We start from the raw sequence: 12,362 nt of genomic DNA, 5'->3' as shown, positions 1-12,362 counted from the left end.
CACGATATGATACATTCCTAATCATTGCAAGTAAAGCGTGAATCTCCTAGGAAAAAAGAAAAATCACATCTCACCATCACCACTGGGAAATGTCCCTAAAATAGTCAGAGACCTATAATCCTACACTCATTTTTCACACAGAGATTTATAAAGACCTAGAAAACCCTGGATAACAGTTTCTACTCTAAGTTTGAAAGAGATGAATTTAGGACTGATGAGTAATGTGTGTGTATGTGTGTGTGTGTGTGTGTACGTGTGTGTGTGTATCTGAATGTATCTCATTTTACACAGAGAACTATAAAAAAAAAAACTATTGTTATAAACCAAGATACTGATAATTTCCAGAAGGATTTATAGACAGCAGATCCTTATGAAGTTTTTAAATAAAAATTAGGAAAACCAAGTTGATGTCTGTCATTAGTGGCGGTTGTTAAATACTGAAATGTAACGATAATGACAATTTTCAACCAAGTACCCCAGCGGGTACTTGAGAATGAGAACTTAGCACTCTCCTAACTGTCCCGTGTTTCCTTCTGGTCTCTCTTCTTTTTAATTCATGAAGAACATTTTTTTTTTACCTCAAGCCATTTCTGTAACTGCCCTATGGTATTACCTCTTCTTTTTCTTCTTCTGAATACTGTGGTGAAGTATGAAGAAAGATGGCTGTCTTTTTAAGATGGTGGTCATTTTGGTCATTTTTATGAGTAAATTTGACAGAGGTAGCTATGTTTTTTGAAGAATCAGTTCCAGGTCCTCCCTTTTTGGTAGCATTATCCTCTGGAATGACAGAGTTACATAGTATTATATAGTTACATAGTATTAGAAAACATCACACACAGAGTTTGGTTTATTTTCTGTTCACTGAAAAACTTCTTCAAAAAAGAGTCTTTCCTTAATGAACTCAACAAATGGAATTCTTGAGGCTTTACATACTCTTAAATATAAATCATCATTTTTTAAAATGCATAGGAAAATAACACTATTTTATTCAATATCATTTTATTGAGCGTGTTCTCAATCAAAAAAGTACATTTAAAAGACCTTTAGACATTACTCATCTCACTTTAACTTGGGAGGTTTTCTCCCTAATTAAGAATAATCTATGGGTAATTTTAGAAAATTTATGTAAAAGAAAAAATGCAAAATATGAAAATTACTCATAATTCTACATACCAGGACAACCACACAAATTATTTCCAGTGCCCTTCTTTTTAAATCTTTTTACTGTATCATATGATATCAAAACCTATGAAACTATTGTGAACATCACAGCCAACTGGACCTCTTGTTTCTGAGTAGCCTATCATTGATAGAATTAAGGCTTGTGGAGATTGCCTTACAACATAAACAGCCTATAATCTTTATGTCACTAATATGCTAGAAAGGAAAAACATAACTATCCAATATGTCATTTTCCTTTACAAAGGCTACATCCATAAACAACACACATTCAGACCAACTTGCCCCTACTGCCTTCTCTACCACACCAATGACTCCTGACTAGCCATCTGGGAGAGATTATCTTTCGCCCTAATAAAGTTGTAGAAATTCTGGTGTGAAGCACCACTAGACTGTGTCCCAGGGATGAGGTGTTGGAAGGCTGAGTAAGTGCTGAGAGGGTTGCTAAAGGTACAAGTGGGATATGATCCTTCATAAGAGTCTTAGAAGTTAATTTCTCAGACATCTTCCTCCATTATAGCCAAAGAGATAGCCTGAATTAGCCTGAAACAATAAGAAAGGTAGCAGGGTGAACTTAGAAAAGAAAATGACTTCCTATAGCTACTGCCACAGTGCATTGTTATAATAAAAGGTAGAAGAGGATCCATTCTCTCTGTGGACCTTTTAAGTCGAACACAGTCTAAATCTAATGCTTACTAAGATAATGTCATGTATCCAGCACAGCACTGTTTCAATAGTTGACTGACTTAAATACTTCAAAAGTACAATAAATGCTTGAAAATACTTTATAAAATCAGCTCTGTTTGTTCTTACGATAATCAACATACTTCTCTACATTTCAAGTTACCTGACAGGTAGCAGATGAAATGCCTTTGAAAAAAAGAATAAAATGTAAGGAAGTTCAAACTTCTCACACTGATATCACATGATCAGTATAGTCTCAAAATCTAACAAACATCCTTGTTTACTCTTAAAAATCCCACTTTGTAAAAATAAAAGCTTTCACTTTTGAAACCCAAATTCAGATTCAGAAAAGTTCTCTCTTTCTGATTAAACATACCATGTAAGGTTTCTTCCTAAACCTTAAAACTCGATTCACAAGAATACATACAATGTTCTTCCGAAGACTTAAAGGTGCTCGTTAAGGCTTTGATCAGTTTTCTGAACCTATTTCATAATAAATCCCTTGGCAGAATGAGATTGGAGTTCTTTTGCAATATGATAATGTCAAAATGGCAGGTGTTGGCCCAGCTCTGACTTGGAAGTAGCCTAAAGACAGCCTGATTATAGAGACCGGATGCTGCTTCCCAGAGTGATACTGGTGGTGGCCTACACATGCCAGCCAACTGTTCATCTCATTCTCTTGTTCCTGATTTTCATCAGAGTCCTTTTTCTACCCTTTCATGTTATTCCTAATATTCTGTGCTTTGAAATACATGCCAGGAATAATATAGTTTAGAAATCTAACAACAATGTTTCACAGAACAAATAAATTACTGAGACCTGAAAGAGCATTTCTTTGGGCATTTCTGAATCAAAACTTCAATACAGATGAGCAAAAGTTTTATCTCCCCCTTAAAGGTTTTCAGAGGTTTTTATTATTCTGAAGCAATGGAATTTCAATTTCCTTTTGATATCAAACAGGCAAGCATCCAACAGATATGGCTTACAAGGATACCACTACACATTCAGCATCTAATTTCAGATCAAAGAGAAAGGTCACATGCCTTGAGAACATGGAAACGTTTGATGCCTTGGTAAATTAGACCCCTTGGCACATATTGATTGTATTGCTTCCAGATGAAAGTGATTATTTTTGGAGAACTTGATTTTTTGAGAAAAACTTCTTTAAAAATTCAAATCCATGGGCTGGGAATATGGCCTAGTGGCAAGAGAGCTTGCCTCGTATACATGAGGCCCTGGGTTCGATTCCCCAGCACCACATATACAGAAAACGGCCAGAAGTGGCGCTGTGGCTCAAGTGGCAGAGTGCTAGCCTTGAGCAAAAGGAAGCCAGGGACAGTGCTCAGGCCATGAGTCCAAGGCCCAGGACTGGCCAAAAAAAAAAAAAAAAAAATTCAAATCCATCTACACAAAAGCCAAACAAGTGGCCATGTGCAGGAATGCATTGACACACTTAGTCGTTTCCATAGCCGAGCACAAGCAGCATCAGAATTCATGATCAAATCCTGCCAGCAACCTCAAAGTGTCTGTTCTTCAGCACTACGGTCAATAACAATATAAATCAAGTGCATGTTCTCAGTCACAATGAGATACTGAATTTATTGCTAGGAGGAAAGAAAAATTCATGGGGAAGAAGTGGGGGAACATTCTGCACAACACCAGTTGCAAAAAGCCTTATGCAAAAAGAGTAAGGGATAAGCAATCATGCTTATAACAAGGCTGGGTACTCAGAAACTCAGGGGGTGAATTTCACATTATACTTCTAGCCTCCAGCAATGTTTCTAAGGACAATACTATCTGCTCTTGATTTGTCCAGCCAAACTGCTTCACTCCACTGCTTCTTGATCACATGTTTCTTGGTATCTGGCCTCCCCTGGAGCCATAGTCATTAGGATTAAATAGGCAATTTAAAAACCAATCAATCATAAATCAGAATAAATCCAAAGAAGCTAAACTCAGCACACAACTGTTTTGTCTAAATTCCCTTTGCAGTGCTCTGAATTCCAACTGTTTTATGTTCTCCATTTGAAAGGGCACAGGGAGCGAGGATTACCTCAGCCTGGCCAGTCAGGAATAATTGTGCTTTCTCTTAGACAGGATGATAATTGACTCATTATTCACAGTCATAGCCATCAACCTGCCAAGCACAAATGCACAAGCCTGGCCTGGAAAAAAAAAAGTTTGTCAAAAGACTTCAATGAGGGACACAATAGCAAAATGATGAAATTTTTGAAATGTCCGGTTTTATCACTTCCACACATGGAAAGAGGGTAAAGTTGCTGTAAGTTTACTTTTAGGAGGTAAATCTATGTGATAGATGAATTATACAGTTCATTAAAACCAAGTTATTCTGGGCATCAACTATGTGCAAGATGACAAAGATGAGTAAGGCCTAGTCCCCGCTCGTACAGTCTACAAATTAAAAAGCTGAATAGTAACTACAAACCACAAAAACAGTAGGTGCCTGTGGCAGTCAATACATGAGGTTGAAGAGGTCGACAATCAGTAAAATCACAACTGATTTGGGAGAATCACAGATGATTTCAATAGGGTTAAGGCATCCAAGGTCAAAGACAGCTACAATTTCACGGTTATTCCATACAAGGAAGATTTCCCAAACAAAGCTTCCAGAGTGGGCAGACACAAGCTTCCCAAGCACCATCATCATCACTGAGCAATCCAGGAAGATTGGAGCACACACTTAGTGACATGAGGCAGGGCTAGCCAAAGCTGTGCACTTGAATTAGGGAGCCAGTCACAACAGAGCTGTGCTCAGAAAGTGAAATGGACAGTTCAGTCCTAGATGCTGCAAGTATGGAGCTGCTTTAATTCAGATGGGAAGTAAAGGAAGCCACAGCTGAAGTAGTGGTGTAGAGATTGGACAAAGAACAAAGGAGCTTGCAGCATGAGTTCTTTTTGCATGTCATAAACAGAAAGGAAGACATTATTTGCAATTGGCTATTTTTCCTCTAGCATAGAATCTCATCTTAGCTGTTCTCGGTAGACCGGACCATTCTTTCACATTTAAACTGGCATGCTTAAGAAACTTTTTCAGGAGTCTCTGTGATAAACTGAAGAGATGATACAGCCTGCTGGTAACCTTTCAGTTGAATTATGGCTTAGCATGGACGTTACAGAATGAAAAGCCCAAGGTGGGAGCACATTCGGCCTGTCTGAACATGGCTTCCTGACAGGACAGAATGTACAGCAGGGTGACTGCTGCCAGAGCACCCAGGAAGTTCATTGCTTTCTGCACACAGTCCTTTTCTGCTTACAACTTGCAAGTCAATGCACAGTTTCTTTTCCTGATAGGAAGTATTTATACACAGGAAGAACCTCCTGGTTCCCCGATGCTTCAGCTCTCTAGTCCTCCATCCCCTGACAGCAGAAGGACAGGACCAGTCTCTGTCACATAGCCGTGTTTCCTTCAAATTACAGAAAATAACTTTAAATTCCTTTCTATAAAATCATCCACTATCTCTTCCCACCAATACTCAAAAAATGGTTAAGATGGAAATGTAGACTGGTACTCTACCCTCCCACCAAGACTTCTGCACTGAGTGAGTGTACACCTTCTGCTCAGCCCTCTGCTGGGAGGAAAGTTGTAAAAGTTATGTGACATTGCCTCTACCCATAAGAAATACATATAATGTGTTCCTTGAAACTGCTCTAAGACATGCATTACATATCTCTCACTATCAGCATGCTCATGCCTAGGAATGAAAGGATGATGAAGATACAATCACTTCTTATTACTACTGAAGCCACAGTTTAAGATACCAAATAAAGAAGGACCCAACACAGAGCTCCTGGAACAGGAATTTCATTTTCTGCCTCACACAACAGTTATTGACAGATGGATGGGCCCTGCTCCATGAACTGATCCAGGGTTCCAGGAGGCTAGACTCCACTGCCATCTGAGCACATGACTTCCATTTCTGGGTCTAAGGGAGTAGTTCTAGTAATTACCAATTTTCAGCCAATGGGAACATGGATTTAAAAACAAAGAATCTAGAGCTTATTCTTAAGGCTGTGATCAGGAGTTGTACCTGTCAGCTCCCTTTCCATGCACACTGGCACTTCGTCAAATGGCTCTACTTGGCCAAAGGAAGATTAAGACATGTAATTTTTACCCTAGTGGTGACAGAGGTGGAGATGCTAAGAGTTTGGCTACTTCAGAAAGAGAAAAACTCTTTTACATTTTGCTGCCTATCTGTGTATATTCATTCCTCTTCATACTTTGTAATTTTTCTACCATACCATGAATACAGCAATTAAAATGACCATTTATTTGTAGAGGTACAAAGTATCTTGTCCAATCTAGCTTCTTCTAAGTTTCAGTCTAGAAAGAATATCTACATGTACGTTCTTTCTTCAAAAAAAATCCTTTCTTGATATACATATATATACATAATATTATAGGGGTCTATATAGTTAATATTATAAGTCTATATAATACTGTAGGAGTCTACATAGCTAATATTGTAGAAGTCAAGATATTCCTTTCAATTTCAATTTCATATTCAATTTTGATATCCTTGTTTTAAATCACAGTTACTAATCATGATCCTCTATGCTTGAGTACAAATTTATAGTGTCCTAAGCACCATCATGAGTGAAATATGCAGCAGAAAAGCTACCAGAAATAGCAAGGTTATTCAAGCAGGATTTTCTGGGTGTATGGGCAACAAGATGTCTCCATAATCTGAAGAGGGCATCTCCCATCTCCTGCCTGTGAACCTACTAATGGTAAAATGCTCACGAAGAACACCGTTCTGACAAACCAGACAGAAGTGGCAATGACATTTCCCAGTGATGAAGTAGATGTGGTCCATAGACACAGGCATAACAATCTCGCAGATTTTGTAGAATGTCTACTAAACCAGAGCCAGCTCTAAAATTTGTATGCTACTGCATCCTAGGCTCTGGATCAGAGGTCGGCATGATCACAATAAAGTCATCCCTGTCATACTTTCTCATTGCTAAATATGACCTCAAAATAATATAAAACGTTGGCATGAAACAAAAAAAGTTATATTGAAAGCAAAGTAATTATTCTTGCCTCTGGTGTTACAATTTTTGTAAAAGCTATCCAACTTATTCTTATAAAAATGCAATCCGTAATACCAAAATGAGCAAGCAATTTTAAAGAATTCATATGTCTCTCTTTACCCATCTCCTCTATCTCATTTAGGGCATACTTTTCAAAGCTTGTGCAAAAATCTAGATTCCTGGGTTGCACATTAAACTAGCCAGTCTGAGCTTGGCGATGGATTCTTAGAAATACACACTTCAGGAAACACCTCCCATATGTTTTGTTTTGTTTTCTGCTTTCGAATTGGACAAATTGAGCTCCTACTTTGGAACTCTGCTTTATTTTTTTTCTTCTTTATTGTCAAAGTGAAGTACAGAGGCGTTACAGTTCCATATGGTAATTAAAAAGATGAATCTGACACTGCATCTGATAAATCTGGTTCTGTGTAAACTCAGTATTTTTTCCACCCAGCAGAGGCCAGTGTGGGATCACTCCACGTTTCATTTGTGTACTACATCATAGGCCACATACATATTCTCTATACAATATGAGCTGTACACAGCTGGTGTTAAGTGATTCAAGGGATAGGATAAGACCAATTAACACTGTGGCCAGTGTTGTACATTTTAATACTATGCATTCAATATTTCTTTAACATCTACCTTGTGGTGACTTTTTTTTATATCGTAGTCACCCAATCATAAAACTTTACGCTTGAGTCAACTTTGAAAACTTACCAGTATCTTCATGTATATTTCATCTGGTCCTCACTACAACTCAGCAGGTACATACTCAACATTACATACTCAACAGGTATTTTTATTGGCTGATAGATTCAGAAAAAATGTGGTAGACCTTCAATCTGAAGGAATTAAATACCTGGACTAGTACTCAGGTCCTATTAACCAAAGATAAAACAGAACACTTGACCTGCCTCCAACAAAATGAGAAATATAAGCTCAGGATATTTTCAACCTCTTCCTTTACCTCTAGATCATGCCCTTTTGCCTACTTGCATAAAGAAACACACATGTAAAAAACAATCTTTAACTCATCTAGGCTAGATGGAGTAATTTTTCCTCTTCTTTACAAATCCTTCTTAGAAGTTACCAAATTTTCAAAGGTAGGATAATTTTTTCCGCAAAAAATTTGAAATAAAGTTCCCTTTTGGCCACATCCTCTCCAGCATTTGTTGTTGCTAGTTTTCCTGATAATAGACATGCTTACTGGGGTGAGTTCTGTTTTGATTTGCATTTCTTTTATGGCCAGTGATGTAGAGCACTTCTCCATGTGTCTCTTGGCACTCATTTCTTCTTCAGAGAAATCTCTTTTTAGGTCTTTAGCCCATTTGTTGAGGGGGACCACTGGTTCTCTGGGGATTTTCTTTGGAAGAATTTAATTTTTTGAGTCCCATGTAAATTTTAGATATGAGACCTTTGTCCGTTGTACAGCCAGTAAACATCTTCTCCCAACCTGTGGACTTTCTGGTTATCTTGCAAGCTATGTCCTTTGTCCTTTGCTGTGCAGAAGCTCTGCAGTTTGATGCAGTCCCATTTGTCCAACCTTTCTTTGATTTGTTGTGTTCCTGGGCCTTTATTAAGGAAGTTTCGTCCTGTGCCAAGGAGCCCAAATTTTTGTCCTATTCCTTCTTGTAGTGTTTTCAAGGTATCTAATTTTATTTTGAGGTATTTGATCCATTTGGAATTGATTTTGGTGCAGGTTGATATATAAGGATGCCCATATGAACACATAACATGATGCTAAGTGAAATGAACTTCACGTTATGGAAACAAGTGGTATATCATTGTTGTAATTATTTTCAACATGCCATGTGAAACCATATGCTTTTTTTCCTTTTTTCCTTTCATATTCTCTTCCCATGGTTTTACCCCTGATATCACTGTATCGGATCTTAGTACATTGGATAATGTATATACATGTATTAGAACTAGGGAAGGGAAAGGGAATACCAAAATCGAGAGACAAAGGATAAAATGATAAACCATTCCAAAAGCAATACTTACAAAAACATTTGGTGTAAACCAACTGTACAACTTATGGGGGGAACAGGGTTGGTGGGGGAAAAAATGAGGGAGAAGGTAACAAGTTGGATAAGAAATGTACTCACTGCCTTACATATGAAACTGTAACCCCTCTGTACTTCACTTTGACAATAAAGGGGAAAAAAGAATACAACTTAAAAACAAAAAGAAAAGAAATGTACTCGATGCCTTACATATGAAACTGTAACCCCTCTGTATTTCACTTTGACAATAAAGAAGAAAAAAATTGAAAGCTAAGATTTGAACACTGGAATATGGTACTAGGCCAGTCCAAGAGCAGATTTAAAAACAAGAAACAGTCTGAAAATACACTACAATAATCATTCTTCTCACTTTTTTTCTTGTAACGTATTTGTTCAAATCTAAACTGAGACCCCAGAATCAAAGGCAATATTCTAAACATTATTTTATTGGTACTATGTACTTAATAGTGATTAATCATCTCTAACAATACAATCTATACATTATAAACAAATAAATTGTTATTCTGTCTTCATATCCCTAGAGGACTTGGAAATCACACTAACCTTTATAAGCTGATAGAAATAAATGACACATCTGCCAAGCTTTCTGCTAGAACATAAGGTCTGTTTCATTCATCTCTGTATTCCCAGATACCAGTTCAATGCATACAACACATCCAGACAGTCAACACTATGGAAATTACTTCACAATACCACAAACTGGACTAACACTGTAATCAGAGACTAAACCCAGCATTCTTGATTGGGGTTGCCATCCCTATTTACTAATCAGTGGCACAGAAGATACCACAAAGCTTATTGCAAAATGTAGGCCAAGTCCAGACAATACATAAGAATGATAAAAAAATAAAAAATCATTGCTCCCTCTGCTAAGGGAGCAATGGTTTCAAATAGAACAAGCTAGCTGGTGTCATTTAGATCTATCTCATTTGGAGCATATCCAAGTAGAAAACCAAAGACATAAAAATCACCTACTAGACAGGCTGCGGTTTGATTTTCATATAAAGCAGATATGAGTTTGGTTAAAAGAAATTTTCCTGTTTGTATCCCTTTGGGTTTAGTCAACCATTTCAAAGAAAATATTATTGTTTCATGGCTGAGAGAACGTGCTGCTAAAGCCATTCCAATTTGAATACATGCTCATTCAACTGAATCAAAGAACACAGTCTTACAAATACCGTAGTTTCAAGTAAGGCAATTTACCCTTTACCTTCAAGGAACAATACATTTAGCAATGAGTGAAAATAATGTCACCTGTTAAAGAGAATTACATATGAAAAAGTATGTGTCGGGCTGTGAATATGGCCTAGCGGCCAAGAGTGCTTGCCTGGTTTACATGAAGCCCTAGGTTTGATTCCCCAGCACCACATATATAGAAAATGGCCAGAAGTGGCACTGTGGTTCAAGTGGCAGAGTGCTAGCCTTGAGCGGGAAGAAGCCAGGGACAGTGCTCAGGCCCTGAGTCCAAGGCCCAGGACTGGAAAAAAAAAAAAAAAAAAAGAACAGAAAAAGTATGTGTCTACTCAATGTTTATTTATTAAAATTTCATTTGACTATAAGTTTTTTATTTAAAAGTTTATTAGCTATTCGTAGTTCTCTACGAAGTTTAATTTCTCATTTGCCAGCCATAAAGAGCAGAGTGATGGGAAAATGGATAGAACTGGACAGAGAGTATCATATTGAGCAAAATAAGCCAAGTTCAACAGGCCAAGTATCATGGTCGTGTTCATATGCAGAACCTAAGTCTAAGTAACAATGGGATATAAGTGTAAAAGGGGGATTATGGGATAGTAAACAGGAGGGGAAGGAGAAGGAGGGTTCTGGGAAGTTCAGAAGATCAAGTATAATACATATATACATATACACACATACGCATGAATATATACACATAAACATATGTATATACACATATATGTATGTGTGTGCATACATGTATGTATGCATGTATATATATACATATGTGTGTGTACACACATACACACACATAATGTTGAAGATCACATAATGAAATCCACCAAATACCTTTGCAAGGGGGGTGGAGAATGAAAGGAATAAGATAATATTATAAAGATTAGCAGAGGGGCTGGGAATATGGCCTAGTGGCAAGAGTGCTTCACTCACATACATGAAGCCCTGGGTTTAATTCCCCAGCAACAAATATATAGAAAACGGCGAGAAGTGGCACTGTGGCTCAAGTGGCAGAGTGCTGGCCTTGAGCAAAAAGAAGCCAGGGACAGTGCTCAGGCCCTGAGTTCAAGGCCCAGGACTGGCCAAAAAAAAAAAAAAAGATTAGCAGAGAAAACCAGTAGTATGCTCAAACCATACTTTATGCATTTATGGAGTTTTTACAATAGACCCCTCTTGTATGAATTTTCCTTATTTTAAAAATAAAATTAAATCCTATTTGCCTATGAGGTTCTGTTCATTTATATGTACACACAAAATATACCACATATCACGCACAAATATTGAAAAAATATAAACTCAAGGAAAATGATTCATTTATTTGTAAACAAATAATTTTCATATTACCTTACTTGACCAAGAAAGCAAACCAAGAAAAAGTATTTATTGTAATACAACATTACGAAAAATTTATCAATAATAAATTTGTGGTAATCATTCAAAATGTTATACATACTTAAATACATTTATCCTCATTATGTCTCAACTATAACAGATGTAGAAAAGTAATGATTATCTATGGACCAAATATTCATGTTTGGAAGGAATGTGCATTGTAACAATCTCAGCTGAAGATTTATGCTAATATGTCTAAAACAAAATGACTCCATTAGCTCAAAAATCTGTCATAGTTTGAGGAAAATTTCTTCCTGCAACTAAACAAGCAGTTTGCTGTTTCATAATTTGTCAATTTGTTCCCTTAGTGTAGTGATTTAGTGATGACAAAAGGAATAGAGAAACAAGTGAAAATTGCCTAATTCCAGTCTGCAGATGTTCCCCCCCAAAGAGAAAAACAGGTTAATGCTGCAAATGCTGACAATTCTTCCATAGGAGTCTACAAAAAATTAGCTCACTTTGTTCAATACATTTTTTCTTCCGTTAGTGTCCTACGTGATGATTGATGTTACTTAATGATAAAGTAGTCTCATATGCATAGCTATTGAATTTATGATTGCTATAAAACTACCAGCTTTTGATTCTTGCCCTTTAATATTTTTTTTTTTTTTTTTAGCCAGTCCTGGGCCTTGGACTCAGGGCCTGAGCACTGTCCCTGGCTTCTTCCCGCTCAAGGCTAGCACTCTGCCACTTGAGCCACAGCGCCGCTTCTGGCCGTTTTCTGTATATGTGGTGCTGGGGAATCAAACCTAGGGCCTCGTGTATCCGAGGCAGGCACTCTTGCCACTAGGCTATATCCCCAGCCCCCTTTAAATTTTTTTTCAAATCAAAAGACAC

General features: G+C 37.3%; 1 protein-coding gene across 5 annotated transcripts in view; it reads right to left on the bottom strand.

The window, feature by feature from the left end:
• Positions 1–12,362, bottom strand: part of LOC125361679 (intraflagellar transport associated protein) — a 67,537-nt gene that overhangs the window by 24,670 nt on the left and 30,505 nt on the right. For 4 of the 5 annotated variants that reach the window (XM_048360258.1, XM_048360257.1, XM_048360260.1 and 1 more), the window contains one exon: positions 614–777. In XM_048360258.1, the coding sequence (XP_048216215.1) occupies positions 614–777 (164 nt within the window). The remainder of the gene's footprint in view (positions 1–613; positions 778–12,362) is intronic. The other variant, XM_048360259.1, reaches the window with a different exon arrangement.

Source organism: Perognathus longimembris, chromosome 13 (genome assembly GCF_023159225.1).
Source record: "Perognathus longimembris pacificus isolate PPM17 chromosome 13, ASM2315922v1, whole genome shotgun sequence".
NCBI classification, from domain to species: Eukaryota; Metazoa; Chordata; class Mammalia; order Rodentia; family Heteromyidae; genus Perognathus; species Perognathus longimembris.
Note: the sequence above shows the minus strand (reverse complement) of the source record. Positions and strands in the feature narration are given on the sequence as shown.